This window comes from Mandrillus leucophaeus, unplaced genomic scaffold, assembly GCF_000951045.1.
Source record: "Mandrillus leucophaeus isolate KB7577 unplaced genomic scaffold, Mleu.le_1.0 Scaffold1244, whole genome shotgun sequence".
In the NCBI taxonomy this organism is placed as follows: domain Eukaryota; kingdom Metazoa; phylum Chordata; class Mammalia; order Primates; family Cercopithecidae; genus Mandrillus; species Mandrillus leucophaeus.
The window spans coordinates 200,944-213,027 of record NW_012100810.1 but is presented as its reverse complement, the minus strand read 5'-3'; the positions used below and the strand labels follow the sequence as shown (position 1 = coordinate 213,027).

At 51.4% G+C, this 12,084-nt stretch overlaps 1 protein-coding gene across 4 annotated transcripts in view; it reads right to left on the bottom strand.

Moving 5' to 3' along the window:
• CD8B (CD8b molecule) overlaps positions 1-10,587 on the bottom strand; it is a 49,862-nt gene extending 39,275 nt beyond the window's left edge. For all 4 annotated transcript variants that reach the window (XM_011971762.1, XM_011971763.1, XM_011971765.1 and 1 more), the window contains exons 1-3: positions 10,478-10,587; positions 6,744-7,103; positions 1,719-1,808 (exon numbers count right to left, since the gene is read on the bottom strand). In XM_011971762.1, coding sequence (XP_011827152.1) covers positions 1,719-1,808; positions 6,744-7,103; positions 10,478-10,520 — 493 coding nt within the window. In that variant the 5' untranslated portion in view covers positions 10,521-10,587. The remainder of the gene's footprint in view (positions 1-1,718; positions 1,809-6,743; positions 7,104-10,477) is intronic.
• Between the last annotated feature and the right edge of the window lie 1,497 nt (positions 10,588-12,084).

Sequence of the window (12,084 nt, the reverse complement as noted above, 5' to 3'; positions counted from 1 at the left end):
TTTCTTTCTATCACCGGGGTTGGGGTGCCATACAACTTGGGGTCTTCCCTTTGTTTAAACTGATGTTGCTGGGTTCTCCAGAGCCGTAGTACACAACCAGTTCTTGCACCCTCATCTTAGTGGCTCTATTGTATTTGCATTTTATATCCTTTTTGTTGTAGTCTGCCTGAAGTCATTTAGGTGAAGGGGTCAGGGCATGGGACTTTATAAAATAAGGTCACTCTTAAGCTCCTTAAGACTTTACTCTTCTGTACATTGGTTCTGATTTTCTTTTTACTGTGACCTCATGTGATGGCAGCTTGCCACCCCAGTCTCCCAGATCCTATTCAGTACCCTCCTCGATAATTTCTGGTACTTAAAACTTTTAAGACAAAGCGAACTGAGCAGTGCGAGGCAGTGCTCCTGGGGCTGCTTGTGGTTTGTTCTCTGGGTAGCAGCAGATGGCACTTTCTGTTTGTCACCAGTGGCTTTTGCTGGGCTGAGGTCAGTATTTTTCCAGAAACACGTTTGGGCTGATGGGTTTAAGGAAAGCGTGTGCGTGGGCATGTGTGTCTGTGTGTGTGTGTATGTGCATACACTCCAGCTGAGGTGTCTGGTGTAGCATAGAGAAGCAAATGTGTTCATTTGCAAACAAGCATGTATTCATGAACAAGCACATACTGTGTATTAGGTCCTCTGTTAGGTATTAAAACTGGAAACATTTTTTTTGAAACAGGGTCTGGCTCTATCACCCAGGCTGGAGTGCAGTGGGAGGATCTTGGCTCACTTCAATCTCCACCTCCCAGGCTCAAGGCATCCACCTCAGCCTCCTGAGTAGCTGGGACTACAGGCATGTGTCACCACGCCCAGCTAATTTTTTAATATTTTCATAGAGACAGAGTTTCACCATGTTGCCCAGGCTGGCCTCTAACTCCTGAGCTCAAGGTGATTCGCCCATCTTGGCCTCCCAAAGTGCTAGGATTACAGGTGTGAGCCACCACATCTGGCCAAAACTGGAAAAGTTTAAAGTGCTGGTCCTTTGAGTAGATTTTTTGTTTGTTAACAGCTTTATTGAGTTATAATTTACATATAAAGTCCCCTTGTTTAAAGTGTACAATGTCATGATTTTTAGTGTATTCATGGAGTTGTGCAACCATTTCCATAATGTAATTTTAGAACATTTAAATTCCCTTAAAAAGAAACTTTATATCCATTAGGAATCACTCCCCATTTCTTTCCCAAGCCCCCAGCCTTAGGCAGCCACCAATCTGCGTTCTGTCTCTACAGACGGTCATATGCTGAATATTCCATAATCATGGAATCATATAGTATATGGATTTTTGTGACTGGCTTCTTTCACTTTCTTCTTTATTATGGCCAAACAATATTCCACGATAATAAATATACCATATTTTGTTAATCTATTCATTAGCTGGTGGATGTTTGGGTAGTTTCTACTTTTGGCTAGTATGAATAATGAAGCTGTGGGCATTTGTGTGCAGGTGTGTGGGTGGAGATCGCCTCCATTAAGCTTTGTCCAGTAACAGTTTACGAGTCTGTCTCCCACAAGACTGTGAGTTGCTGTCACACTCAGCATCCTTTCTGACCCTAGCTTGGGCCAGGGAGATAGGCTCTAGAGTTAACACTTGGAAAGTGCCTGGGGAAGGAAGGAGGGGAGGGAGGGAGGGCGAGAGGATGTCTGCCTTGTTTCTGAGGGTGCAGAGGGGTAGGGAACTCACCTTTCTGGGTCGCTGGCCTGGGTAGCCGGCACACTCTCTTCTTGGGGGTGGACTTCTTGGTGGGCTGGGCAGTGGTGGGAAGGAAATCAACTACAGAAAGAAAGCAAGACACATATCTTAGCCAGGTGAACACCAGGTGGACTCAAAGATAAAACTTTGTCTTGTGGCCGGGCGCGGTGGCTCATGCCTGGAATCCCAGCACTTCCAGAGGCCAAGGCAGGAGATCATTTGAGCCCGGGAGGTTGAGACCAGCTTGGACAACATGATGAAACCCCCTCTCTACAAAAAATAAAAAGTTTAGCCAGGCTTGGTGGCACATGCTGATAGTCCCAGCTAACCAGGAGGCTGAAGTAAAAGGATCACCTGAGCCTGGGAAGTCAAGGCTGAAGTGAGCTGTGATCACGCAACTGCACTCTGGCCTGGGTGATGGAGCAAGACCCTGTCTCAAGAACAAACGAATGAACAAATGAACAAAATTTGTCTTACATCCAAGTACTGAAGTCCTTATGACTGTTCCCCAGGCTGCTACAAGAAGGACACATAGCAGTAGAATATTTGATCTGCTTTCTCAGTTCTCAGATGTTGGGAAAAGGGTGGGGGCCTAGGGATGGGGTTCAGTTTGGTGTCCTGGAGAGAGGAAGCCACACAGACCTGAGCAGAGCCTACATCCTTGATTTTTTTTTTTTTTTTTTTTTTTTTGTTTTTGAGATGAAGTCTCATTCTGTAGCCCAGGTAGAGCACTGTGGCACGATCTTGGCTCATTGCAACCTTTGCCTCTTGGGTTCAAGTGATTCTCCTGCCTCAGCCTCCATAGTAGCTGGGATTACAGGCACGTGCCACTGCACTCGGCTAATTTTCTGTATTTTTAGTAGAGATGGGGTTTCACCATGTTGGCCAAGCCGGTCTTGAACTCTTGACCTCAGGTGATCCACCCGCCTTGGCCTCCTGAAGTGCTAGTATTACAGGCACGAGCCACTGCTCCCAGCCGACCTACACCCCTGATTAACCACTGTGTGATTTGGGACAAGTCATAGTACTTTTCTGTGCCTTGATTTCCTCATTTGCTGAAATAATGATAATTGCCACCTCCTTCTTAGGATTATCTGAGAATTAAAGGGACAGTGCGTCCAAAAAAAAAGGTTCAGTAGACGTGGCTCCACCTGGCCGAAGACCTTGCGCCCCAGGGCTGGATCGCCCAGCCTTTGGCACAACCAGACCCTCCGCCCAACTCGGCAATCTCTAAGCACGTGGAGGAAGCTCATGGAAGGGAGGGGTGCCCTTTTCTGCATGTACAGTACCAAGCAGGTGTCATATCTGGGGATTTGTTTTCCTTCTCAGGTGACCCTAAAATATATATATAATATCAGAGCTAGGAGAACTTCAGTCTCCAACTTTAATTTCAAAGGTGAATGCCAGAGACAAGGGGAGCTGGCCCCTGCAGCCCCAAGTGGTGAGTGCTGTGTTGGGACCCCAAGCCCCTGTCCTGACTCCTGGATGGGTCACCCCTCTCCTTCATTCTAACCCACTGACCCCTGCTGAAGTGCTGGGAGAGGGCAGCAAGCTGACACCCAGAACAAAGGAAGACAGCTGTGGCTCTGACGCCTGCGGGGGATGAAGGGGGCGCTGCTGGCCACGGAGTCCAACCCTTGCCTGTGTGGGTTGAGGAAACAGACCCCTCTGCACTGATTTTCTCCAAAATGGTAGAAGAGGGAGTAAGAAGACACCTAAGCTCTAGGTTCAGGGGGACAGAAAAAAAAAAAAAAAGAAAAGAAAAGAAATATTAAGGCTGGGCGCGGTGACTCACACCTATAATCACAGCAGTTTGGGAGGCCTAGGCGGGTGGATCACCTGAGGTCAGGAGTCCAAGACCAGCCTGGCCAACATGGCAAAACCCCGTCTCTACTAAAAATACAAAAATTAGCTGGGTGTGGTGGCGCGTGCCTGTAATCCCAGCTACTTGGGAGGCTGAGGCAGGAGAGTCACTTGAACCAGCGAGGCAGAGCTTGCAGTGAGCCGAGATCTTGCCACTGCACTACAGCCTGGGTGACAGAGTGACTCCGTCTCAAAAAAAAAGGTTGAGGGGTGGGGAGACCGGCAGGGGAAGCCCACAGATCAGTCATTTTTGGCCTGGCATCTTCTATATAAAAGTAGACATTTTAGCCCCTCACCTCTCTGAGCCTCCTCTGAAAAGTGGAGAAAACATGCTGTTTGCTTCAAGACATTGACGGGAAGAAGCAACTAGAATGAACATGCACTAAGCTCCAACCATGTGCAGGGAGCAGTGCTGAGCTTTTCCACGTAAGTTTACTGAACACAACAACTTTTGGGGCAGGCACTATTGTCCCCATTTTATCCAGGAGGAAGCCTAGGCTCAGAGAGCTGAAATGATGTGCCCAAAGTTAGACAGCCACAGGCTGCTGAGCCAGGATCTGCACCAAAAGACCTTGATTCTAGAACCTGTGCTTCTCATTCTGCCACACTACCTCACGTACAAAGGTTTTCTGAGAAAAAGTTGAACACTTTAGGTCCACCCAAGGCCCTGGGTCATCAGAGTGTCAAGGGCAACTATTGTAAGAGGAAAACTGTCATCAGCAGGGTCTTGGAGAGCAGGCAAGGAGCCTGGCCTTCTGTTGGGAGTGTTGCCTCCTTTATTCCTCATGGCCCTAGAAGTAGTGCTGTTTGACTTATTTTCTATTTGACTTATTTTCTATTCGAGGAAGCAGGGACGTCTCTCAAATGGTCCGTAGTGAGCCCAGAGGGGAGCCAGCTCTTTAGGCCCTCCGTGTCTTGGCTGGGTACCACAGCCTGGGTCTGGTGGGAGACTCAGGTTGGGGGACTGTTCTGTTTTACATTCATCTTGCTTAGAGCCCGGTCCCCCTGGATTCCTCCTGAGCCCCCAGTTGAATCTCTCCCTCTCCGTCCTTAAAAGGAATATAACTTTGAGCCCATGATATACTTAAGGGCCTGAAAAAGGCCCTGTCTTTCCCCAAACACTTTCTCAACCATCCCAGCTTTGTCCTCTAAAAGGCCTTTCTTGGGGGAGAAGCTGGGTTTTGGCTCTGAAGAAGGTCTCGTTGCAAGCCCTGGGGAGAAGCAGGTTTGGTTGCAAGCCAGCGCTGTAAGGAGGCATTGACATTCCTGCAGTGCTGGGAGGTGTTTGGGGTTTGGAAACACAGAAGTAAGGAGTGAGTGGGGTTGGGGTGGAGGCGGTGGGAAGCTCTGGAAACTAGCTGTGCTTATTCCACCCTCCACCTTCTCAGACCGTGAAATCTCATGAGTGGAAAGGTGTGGGGCTTACAGAGGCAAAAACAATAAGCCAACGTCAAAACCCAAACCCCAAACCCCAAACCCCAAACTCCCAAACTCCCAAAGTCCATTTTTCAATACGAAAATCAGTGGACCCCACGCAAAGGGATGCCTCAGCTTCTTGCCTGCAATAGTCCCTCCAGGCTGGCAAGAGGTGGCGGGGCATCACTTTGGTTTGTGTCTTCCTAATCGTGCTGCTGTCCCCAGCTGCCCCTGCACTTCCTCACGCTGAGTGGTCTAATTTCTGGGTCTCCTTGTGGCTTTTAGTGCCCTCAGGTGAGTAGGAAGCAGGGCAGTGGGAGCCCTGGAGGGGGTTGGCTCCAGCCTTGGGCCAAGCTGGAGGTGGGGCTAGAGCCAGAGCCAGGTGGTGCGGGTTACCACACAATCCCTCCCCACCCATAGCTAAATGCCTTCTTTCCAATATGGTGGCCACTCACTGCAGGTGCTGCTGAGCACGTGAAATGTGGCCAGTCTGAATCGAGATAAGCCGTATGTTTTATGTAAAATGCTCACTGAACACTTAGTATGAAAAATGAATGTAAAATATTTCAGCAATAACAGATGAAAATACAGTTAATAAATTGAGTTAAATAATTTAAATTAGTTTTACTTGCTTTTTGCTTTTTTAAACATGACTAAAAATTTAGAATTTCATCTGTGGCTTGAAATGTGTGTCTGCTGGACTTGTTGACTTAAGTCAGAGGTCTGCAGCTTCTCTGGGATTAAGTGGGTCATGCAGGCCATCAGCAGCCCCATGACACCGAAGAGAACATTGAGGCCCAGGGGAGAAAGCGTGGCAAGTCTGCAAGCAGAGCTGGGCCTGGCTGTCTCCTTACTACCTTCGACTCAGGTATGAGTTCGAGCCATAGACCCTCACAGAGAACATAAGGGTACCTGTCCCTCCACTGCCCCTAGAAATGCCCTCACTGGGTAGGTAAGTCAGGGCAGTGAGGGCTTCCTCTCCCTGTGTGCACACTCTGTGGGGATTTCTAATACCACTATAAGGCCAAGGGACTCCACCCAATCCAGCCATAGCTTCGGATGTCCCTGATGTGGCCTGAAGGACAGCACTGCCCTGTCCACATAAGAAGCATAATGCCTGGCCAGGCATGGTGGCACACGCCTGTAATCCCAGCACTTTGGGAGGCTAAGGCAGGTGGATCATTTGAGGTCAGGAGTTCGAGACAAGCCTGGCCAACATGGTGAAATCTTGTCTCCACTAAAAATACAAAAAATTAGCTAGGCATGGTGGCTCATGCCTGTAATCACAGCTACTCGGGAAGCTGAGGCAAGAGAATCACTGGAACCCAGGAAGCAGAGGCTGCAGTGAGCCAAGATTGCACCACTGCACCCCAGCCTGGGCAACAGAGTGAGGCTCTGTCTCAAAAACAAAAAAACAACAAAAAAGAGAAGCTTAATGCTCATCTCTGACTCTGATCCATCTCTTCCAGTTTCACCTTATTCCCATCTAAAGTGGTTAGGTGATAGACCTACCTTCCAGGGAGGTTGGCAGCATTAAGCGAGCTAGCTATGGAAACACTTGGAGGGGCTTGGCCTGGGTAAGTCTCCCCATGTACTTTCTGTCATTATCAGCAGCAGTGCCGTTAGTCACGGCTGCAGAGTGGGGCACACTGAAGCATGGTGGTCCCAGTGCCTGGCACGTGCCTGACACACAGTCGATGCTCAGTGCTCATTGATAGCATTGGGCCTGCTTCTTACCCACACTCAGCTGAGTTCCCTTTCCGAAGGTCAGCTCGGGGCTCCCGATGATCATGCAGAAGTAGATGCCACTGTCTTCTGGCTTCACGCTTGTGAGATTGAGAATGAACCGGCTTGCATCCCGAAACACAGCTATCTTCTCCTGTTCCACCTCTTCGCCATGGACAGTCCCTTTTGTGGAATCCCAGAGGGCCAGGAACTCGTGGTGACTGTCACTGCTCGGGGCCTGGCGCTGTCTCAACCAGTAGATGCGCATGTTACCGAGGGAGATTTTAGCCTCGCAGGACAGCATCGCCATTTTGTTGGTTTGCACCTGTATGTATGCAGGGGTCTGCTGGAGGACTGAGCTGCCACGGACAACTAGGAAAAGCCAAGAACAGAGACATCACACATTTTCCTAGCCACAGTTGTGGGACCTCGCAGTCACACTGAGTCAGGTGTCAAAGAAAAAGCCGTGGAAGAACCTGCCCAGTTACTGGGTCCAGGGACTGTACTGAGCGCAGCTGTTGGCTCCTGGACTCAGAGCTCACAGACCCCACCTTCCAGGAGATCATCTGGAAGGCAGGTGTTTGCTAAGTTCAGCTTTACAAAGGTACAGGGGAGAGAGCTGCCATTTGTTTATTGAGTACTTATATGCCTGGCCCTTGCATAAAGGAACTCAATCAAGCCTCAAACTGGCTTTGGAATTTTTTAAGACATGGGGTCTTGTTATGTTGCCTAGGTTGGAGTGGAGTGGCTATTCACGGGCACTATCATAGCGCACTTCAACCTTGACTTCCTGGGTTCAATCTCTTCTCCCACCTCAGCCTCCCAAGTAGCTGTGACTATAGGCATGCACCACCACACAAGGATGGATTCAGGATTTTTAGTCCTCATTACACAGATGAGGAAACGGAGGCATGAAGTTATTTGTTCAGCCTAGGAGTGAAACTCAAGGATTCAAAGTCTGAAGCCAAAGCTGGTTGCCTTTTACCTCCCCTGACTGCCACTGGACGTATAGCCCTTCGGTGGGCTCCAAACTGCCGAAGGAGACCCAGGACAGGCTGGGAGAGGAGCCCAGGATCACAGCAGAGCATGTGGCTAGCCTGTCCATTGCTGGACAGCAAGGGCAGACAGCAAAAAAGCTCACTATCCCCTGGTAGGTACAATTATAGCCCATGACCCCCGAGCCCAGCTCGGTCACTGGATCCCTATTCCCCAGTGGAAGGACAGACACCCCAGAAGCAGGGCCGGGAGTTCATCTTAGACTCTGATGAGAAGCACCCGGCAAGCAGGGGCTTGTTCATGAGGAGCTAGAGCAGGACTCACAGACCCGGCCCTGAACCCAGCCTCTGGCCGTGCCAGCTGTGAGACCTCAGGCCAGTTACCGAGCCTCTGTCTTATGAAAGGAGGGCAGCTTGGTGCTGTTGTCCTGCCTGTCTCTGAGGGTTGGAAAGAAATGAAATGCTGTCCAAAAAAGCACACTGCAAACTGTATGGCCACATACACAGGTAAATACTGTCCTGATGTCTCATATCACAGGGCTGTTACTGGAAGTCAATTAAATCTCAAGGAGAAGGATCAGAATGGGTTCCATTCACACCAAGGCTGCACAGCTTCCAACGAACACAATCTGACCTGGTGAGCCCTTCATTTTGGCTGTGGAGCAAAGGGAGACATTGCAGGCCAGGGCAGAGATGCAGGAGTGGGGAGGCACAGAGAGGACACAGACCTCGGTAGGCAGAAGAGGCCAGAGGGCAGACGAGGAGCCGGCTTACTGAGCACCTCATGTTTAAAATCCTGCCTGCACTTGCGGCTCAGGCTCCGTGGCCCCATAATGGCCTTCTCCAACACTGACGAAATGAACTTTGACTTTTTGACTTTGCTCCTGGACCACCCTTAGCTTTCGCTTGCATCGAGAATGAAATGATGGGGCCGGGTGTGGTGGCTCATGTTTGTAATCCCAGCACTTTCGGAGATCGAGGCAGGAGGATCACTTGGGCTCAGGATATTGAGACCAGCCTGGGCAACACAGTGAGACTCTGTCTCTACTAAGAATACAAAAATTTTCCAGGCATGGTGGCATGTGCCTCTAATCCCAACTACTCGGGAGGCTGAGACAGGAGAATTGCTTGAGGAGGTAGAGGTTGCAGTGAGCCGAGATCGCACCACTGCACTCCAGCCTGGGCGACAGAGCAAGACTCTGTCTTGGAAAAAACAATTATTAAAAAATAAAAAAAATAAAAACAAGACGGAAATGATGTCTGGGGCACAAGTGGCTGCTGGGCTTCCTCTTGGCTGCCCAAACACCACAGTGCCGTTCCAGCACAGCAGAGGCTTTTCCTTGTTTCGGGTCGCTGACTTCTTGGGGGAGTTCATAAGAATCAGTAATGCCAGTTTATTGAGCTGTGCCTGGCATGGCACATACATTGCCTCATTTGATCCTCACCAAATCCTGTGGGGGAGATACTGTTTTGCACCCACTTTACCCATGAGGAAAGCGAGGCTCTCACGAAGTTTAAAGACCGCTCAAGGTCACACAGTGATCCAGATTCAAACCCAGCTTGTGGGACCCCAGAAACTGACTTGGAACCACTGAACTGAAGAAACCTCCAGTCCTCTCCCGAGTGGCAGTTATGTGCTCATGAGCACACAGTGGGGCTGCAGGTTCACAGGTGCCTGAAGCCCTTCCAGGAAAACCCAGAAGCGACTCCTGTAAGAGCAAGGCCTGGGCTGTGAGTGTGCATTTCCTCTCCTGGCTGAGACACACCTCGGCTCTTCCCGGGACCCACTTGCTTTTTGTCCTCTAGGAACTGAATACTCAGGGCTGTGGCCAAGTCCCTGCTGTATGCTGGACACGGAGCCAGGCCTCACTGCCTGTTCCCCTAGATAACCCAGAGATTCCATTGTCAGAGGGACCTGATGTTTCTAGATCCATCAGTAATGACTTTAGTGCGCTGAATGGCCTGGGCTCTTTCTATTTATGATATTGCACTCACTGGGCCAGAGCCGCGGGCTGCCAGGCCTTGTCACCTTCTGGCGGGATGACCAGCTTTGGGCTTTTTGGGCACGAGAGTAAATCGACCGGTTTGGGCAGCTTTCCGGGTGTGCAGAGGCTTCTTCCAAAAGGCAGTCTGGCTGGACTTATTCAGAAGGACAATCTAGACGCCCCATCCAACTCCAACAACCCAACCTCCAGGCTGCTTCCTAGGGACCACGCTACCCATGACACCTAACACTGGGGACAGCAGGGAGAACGGGAGCCAGAGAGATCACCCTGCCCTAGCCCTCCCAGAACTGGGAGCGCCTGATGTTTGTCTGATTGTACTACAAACATTTCCCCGGAAGTAATAAAAATGTGTCCGCAGGACCCTCGGCCTGGCCAACCTTCCTCGGAGCACATCCTGCGGGGACCCTGGGCAGGGACCTGTTTCCTTCCCCTTGTGACCTCCGGCGCCCCTCTCTTTCCTTCCCTCACTCGCTCCCCTTTTCACTGCCTCCCCTTCTCCTGGGTCCAGGCTTTTGCGGGGAGGTGGCCTCAGTCCAGGGGCTCTCCGGCTCCCCGGGGTAATGCGGTCCGGGGGTATTTTATTTCCACCCTTAGGGACGGTGCCAAGCTGCCTCCCGGGCGCCCTGCTGCCGCGGCCTCTACGCTGCACCCTGCCAGGACCAAGGCCAGGACAGCCACTTCTCACCTCCCAGCTCGGACCCCGGGAACGCAGACCCTCGGGCAGCCCGCACTCCGCCCGCCTTACCTGCCAGCTGTGCAGCCAGGAGGAGCCACAGCCGCGGCCGCATCGTGGCGCGCCCGGTACACCTGGCCCCGGGGGCTCGGCGAAGACAGTCGCGGCTGAGGTGGGTGAGGAGCCGGGCCGGGCGGGGCGCCCCGGGTCGGGGAGCTGGGGGGAGCAGTGGGGAGGGCGGGACCGGGCAAGGCGGGGGCGGGAGTCTTGTGTTGGGGACCGCGAGGTCTCCGCCCTCATCCTCCTCGCATTGCAAAGGTCTGGGCTGCGTTTCCAGAGCCCACCAGGACCCTCCGCTTTCCAGAAAGGAGGTGACACCGCCGGCTTCCCCCAGGCAGCTGCATGTGTGTCATCGCCCCCTGCCCCGGGAGATGCTCAGGACAGGGTTGTGACCCCGAGTGACAGTCGAGGCTCAGAGAGGTCAGGATGTGTAGTGCATGGTGGAGCTGGCCACGAACTCGGGCCATTTCTTGTCTGTTTGAGTAGTTATTGAGGGGCTCCTGCGTGCCCCGGGCTGGGCTGGGCCTGGAGTCAGCAAGCCCCAAGCCTTGCCCTCCCTTGCCAGGGAGGAAGGAAAGGTAACCAGCTGTGACACTGACGGAGGTGAGCTGGGAACTGGAGGTGCAGAGAAGGCCCCGACCCTGTTTGTAGGTTGTGGGGGTGCAGCAAGACCTAGATCTTAAGAATTTCGAAGGACTGTGACAATCACTGGCTGCGCCCTGCCGGCGAGTGCCCTGGGGCCGGTTCTATTTGTTGTGTGATCCAGCCCTGGTGGGGAGATTTGTGAGGGGAGACCTGGCTCAGGCTGCATCTTCCTCTTGAAACGGGGGTTAGCAGAAAGGGGTTGGGGAGGTCCAGGGAGAACTGCGCATGCGGCCTGGAGGGGAGAGGGAGCCCTTGGAGGGCTGTGGGAGAGACCACTTGTAAATGTCAACAAAGACCCAGCCAGGCAGGCCCATGGGTTACCCTAACAGCTTAGAGTTTATCAGAGAGGAAATGGCGTGTCCCCTGAGATCTAAAGCAGGCAGCGGGGCAAGGACACTGTCACATTTGGTCTCCACATCCAGTATTCTTTCCATCCCACTCTTGCCCCAGCCCCTCTGCCTATTGCTGGTGACAGAGAGTTCAAAGGCATCCCGGAGCTGGGTGCAGAGAGTTCAAAGGCACTGGGGGAAAAGAAGTCACTCAACCCAGCCAGCGGCCAGAGTCTCCCTGGATACTGCCTTTGCTCCCAGGCTGAACTGGTGAGGTCTGGATGGACAGAGACCTGGGGAGACCACACATTAGTGTGAGCTTTTTTAAAAAATTGATGTGAATTTCACATAACACAAAATTAACCATTCAAAAGCATACAGTCCATTTAGTACATTTAGTACATTTACAATGTTGTACAACCACCACATCTATCTAGTTCTGAAATATTTTTATTTCCTCAAAAGAAATCCCTGCACTCATTAAGCAGTCACTCCCTATTGTCACCTCTCTCCAGATCCTGGCAACAACTAATCTTCCTTCTGTTCTTGGATTTACCTGTTCTAGATACTTCATGTAATGGACCCATACAATCTGTGGTCTTTAGTGAATGGCTTCTTTCACTTAGTGCAATGTTTTTCAGGTTC